General features: G+C 36.9%; 1 protein-coding gene across 9 annotated transcripts in view; it reads left to right on the top strand.

Moving 5' to 3' along the window:
- Window positions 1–12754, top strand: part of atp8a1 (ATPase, aminophospholipid transporter (APLT), class I, type 8A, member 1) — a 117029-nt gene that overhangs the window by 47513 nt on the left and 56762 nt on the right. For 5 of the 9 annotated variants that reach the window (XM_031895389.1, XM_031895391.1, XM_031895396.1 and 2 more), the window contains exons 9-15: window positions 2586–2655; window positions 3178–3305; window positions 7677–7788; window positions 9821–9986; window positions 10700–10827; window positions 11017–11094; window positions 11880–11968. In XM_031895389.1, coding sequence (XP_031751249.1) covers window positions 2586–2655; window positions 3178–3305; window positions 7677–7788; window positions 9821–9986; window positions 10700–10827; window positions 11017–11094; window positions 11880–11968 — 771 coding nt within the window. Of the gene's footprint in view, window positions 1–618; window positions 693–2585; window positions 2656–3177; window positions 3306–7676; window positions 7789–9820; window positions 9987–10699; window positions 10828–11016; window positions 11095–11879; window positions 11969–12754 lie in introns of all 9 variants that reach the window. The other 4 variants (XM_031895393.1, XM_031895395.1, XM_031895394.1 and 1 more) reach the window with 1 other exon arrangement.

Here is a 12754-nt window from a genome sequence, read left to right as displayed (position 1 = left end):
AAACTAAAGCTTCCAGACTCCCACTGAGAGCTGAAAGATATGGGGGCTGGGAGTAGTAGGTAACATGTCGAGATCAGGGGGGTTTGGGGTAGTAAATAACATATACAGAACAGGAGATTGCCTATATCTGGTCTTCCAGCTGTTATTATGTTAAAAACCAAAGTTCATCATTATTTCCTTGGAAAATATTAAGTCCACCCACATGGTAATGCAGATTTTCACTATCTATTTTTCTTAGGTTTGTACTGGAGTTAAGCATCAAAGTAAATGCTCACTAATAAAAAAAATTCCCAATTTAGCCGCTGTGCTTAGAAAATTCAACCATTTTTTTATTGTAAACTATAACCTAGTAATTAAAAATATAGTTTTCTTCAATTTGTAAACAGCAAGTGACACACATTGTCCTCCTCTTCTGCTGACATACTCCTAAATTTGTCAAGCATCATATGGTCGCATTTTTATGGCCAGATTAAAAATAGATCTTGAAAATTGCAGCTAGTATCTTATAAATCTGTTTTTACCTTTGTACTTATTCTCTACATGTATGTCTGTCTGTTTCTGTTTCCCTTATGTTCTCATTTTTTTTTTCCTGATAATTTTTCACATTGGGATATATAGGTGTCTGTAGGGGAAATAGTGAAAGTGACCAATGGGGAGCATCTCCCAGCTGATCTCATCAGTCTGTCATCAAGGTCAGAAAACTGGATGTGCAGGACATGTGCAACCGGGATCCTCTTGTTTTTGTTAAAAAATAAACAAAAAATAATAATTTAACCCAATTTTCTGCAGTGGGTTAAGTGGTGTTGAAGTATTTGGGGCATAAAGTCTTGATTTAACAAATAAACTAACAAACAAAGGTTTTCCTATCCTCCTATAGATATAGGAAAATAATTCAGCTAGTAAGATGTAGAGACGACTTTACTTTATCTGCTCTTGATCTACAGTCTGGCTTTTGTGGATTCCAGGATGTTGTAGCATAATCACCTCTGGGGGAGCAGATTGGAATGGAATTTCCATATTATATATACAATATAAATGGATATATACAGCATAAATAAAGTAAAAATACATATATATCTATAAAGGGAATCCACATGTGGTAGTAATCAGTTGTTATATGAAATATGTCTTAAGGTAACAATGGTATTCCTAAAAATTCAAATACATGCAAGCTTTGGATAGCACTTATTTAGGATTAATTAGAAAATATAACAAACATAACTACTATTAGAGAGACATTTAAAAGGTCTGCAGTGTCAGACCTGACCAACAACATATGCAGCATTGTAGCATGTGTATTAATGTATTTAACCCACTTTTGCTTCACATTAAATAATAGTGTTAAACGTTTTTTTTTTTCATTCACGTGTTTATAACATTTGGCCAAACTAGTTCTCTGTCACATAAATTAGAACTACAATGTGAGGTTATTATCACTATAGACCTGAGCACCCCGAAGAAATTATTGTTAAATATAATACAGTTGGTGTTTCTAAATTCATGGATTAATTACGGTGAATTCTTTGACTTTTCTTCGATTATGAGAATACCCAGATTCATATTTATGGAATACTAAATTGCAGAGATATGAAGATATAACTGGAAGCATTCTAGCATTTATGAAATGGCAAATGTGGCCGTATTTATTATAACCAAAGCCGCAGAAAGCTGCCAGTCAGGTAAAGGTTATCAAAGGTATCCTTCACTTAAAACAAAATAACAAAACTTTTATTTGACTTAAAGAGGATCCCTTGCACAAGCCCAGAAACTGCTCTCACAATCTGTAGCATGCCCACGGATGTTTTTAATTCCACTCTCTGGCACTAGTAACTGCATGTGCAGCATTTGCGCTACAGATCTCTTGCTGGGCTGAATTCACCTGCTGTTTATTAGCCTCAATTTTTCTTTTTTTTCTGTCTTCCTCGTGTGTTTATATTCTGCTTGTTATATCCTTGTTATGTTTCTTTGCTAAGTGTCTGACAAAAGGTGAAGTGTGATTTACACATTGCCTTGAATATTGCTTTTTTTCCTGAGCTGATTAAAGAAACATGTTCTTGCATGCAGCAAGCTAACAGTGTGAGCCTTCCCTAGGTGCGTGGGCTTTGCCGATAGAAAATGCAGTCCATGTACCATGGCACTGTTATAGTGCAGTAGAAGCTTTGCTAAAACGTTTTCTCCGTTTTTCACCATTACCATTTTATGTGGTGAGTGGTTACCCTACAATTATCGTTCAACTGTTTGTTCAGTTTATTACCAAGTCTTAAATTATTCTTATTGCTGAGATGCAGGGCAATACGTATGTAGCCAGCATCTCACCAGAACTCTAAAAATGAATAGTTTTAGTCAAAGCTGCTGCAAAATATAATTGAGGCCATCCCAAACTTGCCCTCTGAAGCTAACAATAGAATTAGAACTCTCTATTCTTCAAATATTGTTAGTATCTTCAGTGATTACCAGCCAACGTTTAATTTGTGTTTGTATTTTTTATGGGTCAGTTATTTCTTGTTTCCTAAACTATTCTTGTTACTACTGTTTTTTAATCAACCATGCTTGTAAGAAAATAATACTTTTCTCTCATATGTTAGTGAACCTCAAGCAATGTGCTACATTGAAACCTCAAATCTAGATGGAGAAACCAATCTTAAAATACGACAGGTAAACACATGCGTTTTTTTTTGTTGCAGATGTTCTATTATTACGCTAAAGATTTTACCTGTAAAGAAACCTTCATTTATGAAAAGTATATTCTGTTCCTTTGATGAGGCTACAGTTTGTGTTGGGGTGTGTCTAGCTGTTTTCCTAGCATACCAGTTCTCCAAGGCCCTCTGCAAGCTTCACAACTTGTATGGCACACCACACAGCTGAAATCTGTTCTAGGGAGGGTCAGGAATATCCTGGGAGTTACCCCTTGGGGTGAATGCTTGCCTGTCAACAACTACAAGGCCAGAACTCTCAAGCTCATAAAAACAAAACAAACTCTAAATATATCCAGTTTTAGTAGGTTAGAAGGCTACAAGTAGCACTGTAACTACAGAGGGCTTATTTTTCTACTCCTCACTTCCTGCTCTGTAGAGCTGGAAGTTGTTTCTTCACTTTTATTGTAAAGTTGATTTTAAAACACAGCAGCTCATTTATTTATCTGCAGTTTATTCGTTATGTCTTTTTATTTTATTGCAGGGTTTGTCGGTAACCGCAGAAATGAAGGACATAGATACACTGATGAGCCTCTCTGGCAAAATTGAATGTGAAAGTCCTAACAGACATTTATATGATTTTAATGGAAACATCAGACTGGATGGCCATGGGTTGGTAAACATTTTAGGATTCCAATAACCTATGTTTCAGGATCTACCACTCAGCCCTCGGCGGTATAACATAGCTTTTCTATTGGGCTGAGATCAGGGTTGCACTAGCCCACTACGGTACCAGAAAAAATCCTACCTGCCAGTTGTTACCAATTCAGGTTGCTGGGCTGTCCCCTCTCCTAATGCCACTGGCTTCTCCTGTGAAAATCAAGTTCAGAACTTCAGGGTGTGGGCTTGAGGTGGTGGTGGCAATCAGGGTAGTAGTCATATAATTCAGTGGCCCGCAGTTCAACACTGTTTGTGATCATTTAAAGGAGAACTAAAGCTTAACAAAAGAGGTGGGCTTGAAATGGGGTACGTGTTAATTGTGTGTACATGTAATTTGGACTTCTGCAGCAGTCCAAGGCAACCACAGCCCCTTTAGCAGAGAAGATTTGTACCTTTTAAAGATGCCACCCAGTAGTTCCCCATCATCTTTTCGGATGATTCCCTGTGCATGCTTTGTGCTGCTGTCTCTAAAGGTCCCCATACACGGGCCGATAGTAGCTGGCGATATCGGTCCCTTGGACCGATTCGGCAGCTTATCGGCCCGTGTAGGGGCAGAACCGAGGGGCATGGCTGACCGATATCTGGCCTAAAATTGGCCAGATATCGATCGGCCAGGTAAGAAAATTCAGTCTGATCGGGGACCGCATCGGCTTGTTGATGCGGTCCCCGAACCGACTGCCCCATTGCCGCCCACATAATCTGATCGTTTGGCCCCAGGGCCAAACGATCTAATTATTTTATTTTTTTTACCTAAACACTCCCCGATATCGCCCACCCATAAGTCGGATCTACTCGTGTATGGGGACCTTTACTTGTGCTTAGGGATTGATTCACAAAATACTGTATATATAGAGTATAAATGTCACAATGTAAGGCTGATTATTAAATAATACAGATTGTTAGTGTATGGCAGCTCTGAAACCAGTGCAATTAGCACTTTTTAAAAATAATCAGCCCTGTAGCATCACCCTTTATTACAGATTAACTTTTTTTTTTTGTGCTTGATAATTTGCTACGACCCCTAAGCTCAGCTTCTCAACAGCTGCCCAGAGCACATTGAGCATGGGAGTGTCACTGTCACTTTAACAGATTCCAGTATGGTGATCCCCTGTGACAACATTGAAGTACTGAATCATTACTACTGTAGATATGCTGAACCTTTAGGCTGATGCAATAAGTTTAGTATATAAAATATGACATTTCTAACCATATTTATTCTTAGGGTTTAGTTCTCCTTTAAGCTGTTAATGTCACTTAAATCTATTGCAGTTTCCAATATCCAAAAAGACAGTATTTACAGTTTAGCATTTTTAAATGCACCGTGCATCCAACGCTTTTGTAAAACTTGCACCTTTATGGTTTCCAGGTTTAAAGGTCTGTATGGTATAAAACCATTTATAACTGTTCGTAGTTACATAGTTAACCTGGGTTTAAAAGATAACCTTCAAGCACAACCCTTGTGCATGATCCACCGACATGACCAGCCCACAATAAGAAATAAAAAGAAAATCTGGTAGCTTTGCTCGTGTCTCTGTAAATACATGCATATATGTATAATATGTATTTATAATATACATGCACTAATATATAGATACAAATAAACACTCATACATACATGCAATTATGAAACAAAACTAATTCATAATACATCATAATACAACTAAACGGCAGCTCTCTTAAACAGGGAAAGTGTTTAAAGGGGTTACTCATGCAAACTTGTGCTTGTATCAAGTTCCCTGCAGGGAAAGTGGGTGACCACACATCTGTGAAGCTATGCATTATGTATTAACACTTGCACTGGGCTTTAGTTTTAAAGCTACAACAGACTGTTGAACAGGTGTTTTTAAGACGAACAAAGCAGGGCAAGATGGTGTCACTAACATGAACACATTCCCACGGAGTATCATCCACATACTGTAAATGATTGTGAGAATGTCTACATTGCATTCCTTAGTAACATGGCTTCATCAGCACAAACCACACTTTGTGTTAATGAACAAAGGGGATTTCAAGTGAGAGAATGGGTTACTTGTACTTGTGCATATTTAAAATGGTCCCATAATGCAGAAAAATTACATTAGCAGCGCAGATAAGACACTAAGCTGCATTTTCCATTTTCCTTGCTTTATAGCGAATGCTCCACGTAACTAGATGACAGATTTAATCTGTGAGCTTCTCCATGTTGCCTTTTGAAATTTACCTAATTTACCTAAGTGATAGTGTAAACTTTACTGAATAAACTAGGTCATCCTTAAAGGAGAATGCAAATCAAAATTTAAAAAGCATACTGCCCAATAGTTCTCCTATTGTTTAGTAAAAACGCCACACTTTTGGCTCACCTAATCAAATATTTACTCAGTCACACTTACTTCACATTTTCTGTCTGTTTTCTTGAACAGGCAGCTATCTTTAAAAAGGTATTCTCCCTTCCTTTCCCTCCTTGCTTCATACTGCACATGTGTTTCATCCCCCCCCCCCCCCCCCCCGCAGATCCGCTTCTGATTGGCTCGTGGGTATGTGTAGCAGGGATCTGGGAATTTAGATATTAAAAGTAAGTCTTTAGACTTACTTTCAATTTATATTAACCTTTCCTTGTCCTTTAATGGGACATTGTAACAAACTGTGCAAGTAAAGCAAGGAGGGGTTATTTAGTTTGGTGGGGAGGGGGGGGGGGTTGTAGTTAGCATGTCCAGGACATGTAAGTACATTTGCACAACTTGCATAAAAATGGCTTGTGTGACTTGCAACATTTCTCTTCCATTTATCAGACATCAATAGCCACATATTATGGCATTACCAATTCTCTTTCTTAGATTGTTATATGTACAGAAACATTTTTCTGTTCTGATATTCTAGCATCTACATTTTGTGTTTTTTCCATGCCCTGTTACAATATAGATCAGATAAACACTTTCACTTGCTTTGACCTGCTGTCAAGAACTCTGCTCTGTGTGTTTTGTTTTATTCCTTGTGTCACACTGATACATACAAATGTAGGGCAAACATAAATAACTGAAGAGTTTTCCTCTATCTCCTCTGAAACCATGAATGTAAGCTGTCCATTAGCCAGTCTTGGTATTACCTGGTTTGCCTATCAGCCTCTAAAGGGCAATTGCTTTCAGTAAGCAATTTAAAGGAAAAGATAGGGCTGTTAATTTTGCTATGAAAAAAAAAGTGGTTTAAGCAAACTAAACGTTTGATTCCTCTAATACCCAGAGAGACAACTGATTTTTCTGCTTGCTGTGTTTTGAAGAGGTGTGTTTCTACTCACCTCTTTAGGACAGGTATGTGGTGCAAAAAGTTAAGAATGTAGAAAGAGAGGGATCTGCTTTAGTTCCCTTTGACAATGTAAAGAAAACTTTTTGTTGTAAATATGCTAAAAATAAAAGTTCATGGGAAAAAAACTTGTAGCTTAATCTGGTGGTGAAGGTTAGGGGATACCTTTTTAAATAGTACTTTTTTTGTACTACACATGCACCAATCATTGATTTTTCTACTACACACCAAGTAGAAAAATCAATGCTTGGTGCATGTGTAGTACAACCGGACCATCTGTGCATGCATTGATCACTTATGGAAGGGACCTATGGCAGCAAAAGCCCGAAATACAGCCCTTCTTACAGCACTAAATGGATTAACAGCCAAAATACATACTTTTGTTAAAAAAAACTCTTTATCTCAGTTAGAGAGTTCAAATAAAGCTTTTTGGTGTAGCAATGGTAAGCATAAAAATTCACAGGGGAAATACCCCATGGCCCATTGTTGGATACTTGCTGCTTAATCTGGAGGGGCAGTAGGGGCTACCTGGTTTCTATACAATGGGTGCATGTGTAGTATAACAGGACCATCTGTGTATGCTTCGGTTGCAGTGTTCCAAACAACAGCCAAAATACATGCTTGTTAATTTCCTCTATAGGTGGATTTGCTTCATTAGAGAATTTGGTGTTATCATTAAATTTGCCATAGCAGTTAAAACTGAGCGTGTACATAAACAGAACAGAAAAACTCATTAAGTCAATTAAGAGTTCTGTAAACATAAAATGTTGATGTATCAGCAAATCCAAGATATTTGGGAAAGGTTGCAGTATTATGAATAAAGGTAGATATAGACAGTCTTTGCTCCTTTAAATCTTAACCAGAACATATTCAAAGTAATATGTTTGGTTTTATATTTATTCTGTAGCTAGCAGAATAAATACAACGCTCAAAAATATTTTACAGTTGTTTCGAGAAAATCTAGGAATAACCCAGCAGTTTTTTATTTCTGTAAGTATTCATTTAATAGATGTTAAAAATTGTGCTTCATAATTCTTGTTTGTGCAGGCTCGTCCCACTGGGCCCAGATCAGATTCTGTTACGAGGGGCTCAGTTGAGAAACACACAGTGGGTGCATGGAATTGTTGTCTATACCGGCCATGATACTAAGCTCATGCAGGTACTGTTGTGTATTGGGTTTTATTTGTTCATATTTTTTAAACAGTCATTATTTTTGCTATATTACCGAAAACATGTTTTGTGTAGGTGAAATGGCCAAGTTTTCTATTCTCCTGAGCCCTTGTGTCAGTTCTTGCTCTTAAATTATAGATTATCCTTTAGCTCAAACTTGATCCCAAGAGTGATGTGCTCACTGACCCTCACAAGGGTATAAGTGTTTCTTTAATGTATATTCTAACAGACTTAAATTATTATTTACCTGACATTTGCGCGTCATTGTTGAGCTGATCTGAAAGCTTGTGGTGCCCAGTAATATGGTGTGACCTTAATTTCCTTTTTTTTTTTTTTGTAAATAAAAGACAATCACTATATGTGTATTAACTGTTGTCACTCCCTAAGTAGGTAATGATAGACTATATTGCAGTCTTACAATTATCTTTATAATACTGTCCATTCAAAATAATGGGATAGAATTGCCTGCCTGTTGCCATAATGGGAGCAATATACTTGGGACGAGAGAAATGAAATGGCATTTCTCCCTTTATCCTCTTGTCCACTTTATATTTCTCCCTTAGGTGTTGCATATAAAAGTTGTGTCATTTACAGATAACCATGAAGTTAGGGATGAGTTTTATAATGCTTCCCTTTAAAGGGGACCTGTCACCCAGACATAAAAAGCTGTATAATAACAGCCCTTTTCAAAGTAAACACAGAACCCAAATTATTTTTATTATTAAAACATCCATACCTGTTATAAATGTATTTAAAAATTTGAGCTGTCAATACAATATTGCCTGCCCTGCCTTCATGCCTTATACAAAACTTGCCTTAATAACAGTGCCCACAAAAGAATTAAAAAGAATTTTGTTATTTTGTGGTGTGCTTTTTATTTCTAAATTACACTGATTACATAGCAAATAATTCGCTCTACCATTTCAAATTGGATTCTTGAACCAACAAATGTATTTTTTTTTATTGTTGTAATATTGGTGTGTAGGCGCCAGTGCATTGTGCCTGAGTCTGAGCTGCCAGAAAGAGCCTACACATTACAACTGCTTTCAGGTTACTTATTGTTTCTCCTACTCCCATGTAACTGGAGGAGTCCCAAGCCGGACTTGGATTCCTTACTATTGAGTGCTATTCTGATACCTGCTGGGAGCTGCTATCCTGCTCCCTTCCCATTGTTCTGCTGATCAGCTGCTAGGAGGGGGGTGTAATATCACTCCAACTTGCAGCATTAAAGTGTGACTGAAGTTTATCAGAGCACAGGTCACATGGCTGTGGCACCCTGGGAAATGAAGAATATGGCTAGCCCCATGTGAAAATTAAACATTAAAACTGAAAAAAACTGAAAAAAAACATGTTTTCCCATGACTGTATTCCTTTAATTCTTTATATGGAGTATGTAAAGTTTATATTGCTCCACTAACGTGATGAAAAACGATTTTGAATTATTTCTTTGGGTGACAGGTTCCCTTTAAGCATCTGAAATACATCATGCACAGCATAATTTTTGTAAGAATTGTACATTATTCCATTTTGTAGCCAAATTATACTTTAGAACTTTATTTGTCATAAAATTGTCTCAGAAGAGCTATGTGAGCATGGTGGAAGGCTTTCACATATCGAGAAACATCCCACTTCCAGTTAAATTACCCTCCTGTGGGAATTTTTTCTGAAAGGTTCAAGCACAGATTTTGTTCCAATAGATTTTTAAATAAGAAAGAAAGATATTCTCTGTTGTAAAATCACTAGAAAGATATTCTCTGTTGTAAAATCACTAGACTCACTGGCTCGGAGCAACCTGGTTTGGATTTCTATGTAATCCACAAGCAAGTCACTTATGGCAATATGGAAAAATGTGATATTTTGTTGCTGCACAAATTCTTATATTACAAAATACTGTATAATGCATTGAAACACTGATATATTGTATGTTCCTCTATGTTTTTCACTGTGGAACTGGTAAAAGTTGTTCTACCTATATCTGGACTAAATATGAGATAGCAAAATTAATTTTTGGTTTTCATTAGAATTCCACAAGGCCACCTCTGAAACTGTCAAATGTGGAACGTATAACCAACATCCAGATACTGCTTCTGTTTGGCACACTAATCGCGATATCTTTAGTCTGCTCCATTGGCTGCTCTATATGGAATTCCAGGCATGGTGATAAAGACTGGTATCTAAGTTTGAACTGTAAGAAACCTTTTTTTTTTTCTTCTTTAAATGTGCTTCATGTAAAAAAATGCTTGGTCTGACATTTCCTTGTTACAATTTTTGCAAGCCCTCTTTTCTCTAATAATTATTCTTTTTACTCATCCCTCCCTGTTTTTCTGAGCCATTCTTTGGGGGTGGTGAGTCAGGTGTGCTGCAGGGTCTCTGCCATTAATCCATGCAAAGGCAGGGTTCTGCTTCCAGCGGTTGCTGCCATAATAACTAAATTCTGTATAGGCATTACTCTAGCAATGAACATGCCATCATGTAGTGTTTCAGTTTTTAAGTTTCGGTATTGGACTTTTGTAAAGCGTTACACCTACACAAGGAAGATTTTGGGCTAGTATGACCCGTGCGTGACCAGCCACTGGTTTTATATGCATTATCTATCTAAATTGCATTTAGTTTCATTTATGAAACCCTTTGTACCTATATTTTGTGAAGTCACAGTAATAATAAAGCAGTTGAATGTTCCATTTAGAGTTCCTTTAAAAAATGGGCCTGGTGGGAAAGAGTTGACACTGTGTGGAAAAAAAACAATATTTTATGTGATTTAAGTGTGCGTTGTATTCATTAGAGCCATAGAACAATTAATTGTGTATTTTTGACAAGCATTAATGTTTCCATGAGAAGCAAAGCATTGTTCTATCAAAGGAAGCAAATCTGACTCTCCTTTATTTATAACCCCTAAACAGATGGAGGAGCTAGCAACTTTGGACTGAATTTTTTAACATTCATCATTCTCTTCAACAATCTCATACCTATCAGTTTGCTGGTTACTTTGGAGGTGGTGAAATTTATCCAGGCGTATTTCATAAACTGGGTAGGTATCAGCATTGTATCTCATGTTTCATAATATATGGTAGAGTACAGCAAGACTTTGTATTATAAGTGATTACAAAATTAATATTTAAGAAAACCAAATAAGTAGATTTGCACACAACATGTTGCCTCTGCATCTGATATTTTGAAAAGGATTATAACTAAGATGTTTCTTTCATGTTTTTTTCAGGATGTAGATATGCTCTATGAACCTACAGATACTGCTGCTATGGCCCGAACTTCAAATCTTAATGAAGAGCTAGGGCAGGTAAGTGTTGTTCTAATCCAGTAAAAGTTTAGGCAACCTTATGAAATTGCATACAGAACTACAACTTCCCTTGTATGTAAGGACAGCTTAAAGCAGGGATCCCAACCCTTTATACCCATGAGCCACATTCAAATGGAAAAAGTGCTGGGGAGCAACACAAGCATTAAAAATGGTTCCTGATGGTGACAATAAGAGCAATAATTGGCTATTTAATTGCCCCTATGTGGACTGTCAGCCTACACTAAGCTCTGTTTGGCATTATATTAGGTTTTTAAACTTGCCTCCAAGCCAGGAATTCAAAAATGAGCACCTACTTTGAGGCCACTAGGAGCAACATCCAAGGAATTGGGGAGCAACATGTTATTCACTAGCCACTAGTTGGGGATCACTGGCTTAAAGGAACCCTTTTGTTATGCAGCAAATGCAGTAACCTTCTTATAGCATAACATTCCCATTGCTACACACAAAGCATTCCTTAAAGCCAAAAATAAGAGGTTTTGACCATCACATAAAGATTATTTAGACTTTTCCTGGCTCGAACTGCCATTGTGGTACAAAAATGGTACAACCCCCACCCCCCAATTCATTGCAAGGTTACAGACATTTTCTAAAAACGTCATTAAGAAGTTTACAGTGAGGTAGATAAGCATGTACCTCAACTATGCCCCCACTCTCTGCTTTGAGCTACTCTGGGTCGAATAGGCACAACATTTGGGGTTATAGCATCCTTAAAGAGCAAATGTAATGCTTTTTGAATCTTAAATTAATTTTGTTATTTTTAATAGGTAAAGTACATATTTTCTGACAAAACTGGGACCTTGACTTGCAACGTAATGCAATTTAAGAAGTGCACTATAGCAGGAAATGCCTATGGGTAAGTTTAATTTCAGATGTGTGTAGTAGGCTCTGTTTTTATTCAGTACTATATGTAAAAAATACTATATTTTAAGCTATACGGTCTAAGCGAGGTATAGTTCTGTATAATGTATCCTCATGTATTTACTGTCGTCATGGATCATCACAGATGTTTAATCAGTGTGGCAAGTGTACTTCCTTACCTGTTCATTCCAGGGAATCACTTATCATATAAACTAATCAAACATAACAAAAATAATGTTTAGTGTTATAATTATTTTTTTTGGTCAGTGTAGCTTTACCTCATCTTTTATCTTGGTGCTTATCTGCTCTGAGCTTCCTCACAGCAAGAAGATAAAAAAATTAAATCCCATTTGCATTTGTCTTCATTTATCACTTTCAAATTCAAAGGTGAGCTACCCCCTTCAAGGCATTTGTAAGTTTCAAAAGACAAGATGATTTACAGCCCCTTTATTTTTTTTAATCCTTATGAATGTCGCTCATGAGGTTCTGTTTGAGTACTTCACATGGGCTATAGTGTATTGTGTATATGTGTATTGTTTTTTTTATGTTTTTTTATTTAGATTTAACAAGAAAGGGGTGCCACCAAGTTTGTTGGCACGTTAGAAACAACCTCTCTTTTGTTTGTAAAACTTACTGGTGGGGCTGGCAGCAACCACTGTGGCAATGGACTGCATTTTTAGTTCATTTAAACACTGTAAGAAAGTTGTCTTATGACCCTTATAGTAGAGCCATCTTAAGAAAAATGTAAGTTATTTAGATCTAGTTTACCTGTCATGCTTGG

Source organism: Xenopus tropicalis, chromosome 1 (assembly GCF_000004195.4).
Source record: "Xenopus tropicalis strain Nigerian chromosome 1, UCB_Xtro_10.0, whole genome shotgun sequence".
Lineage (NCBI taxonomy): Eukaryota > Metazoa > Chordata > Amphibia > Anura > Pipidae > Xenopus > Xenopus tropicalis.
The sequence above is the reverse complement of the archived record's forward strand: the minus strand, read 5'-3'. Positions and strand labels throughout refer to the sequence as shown.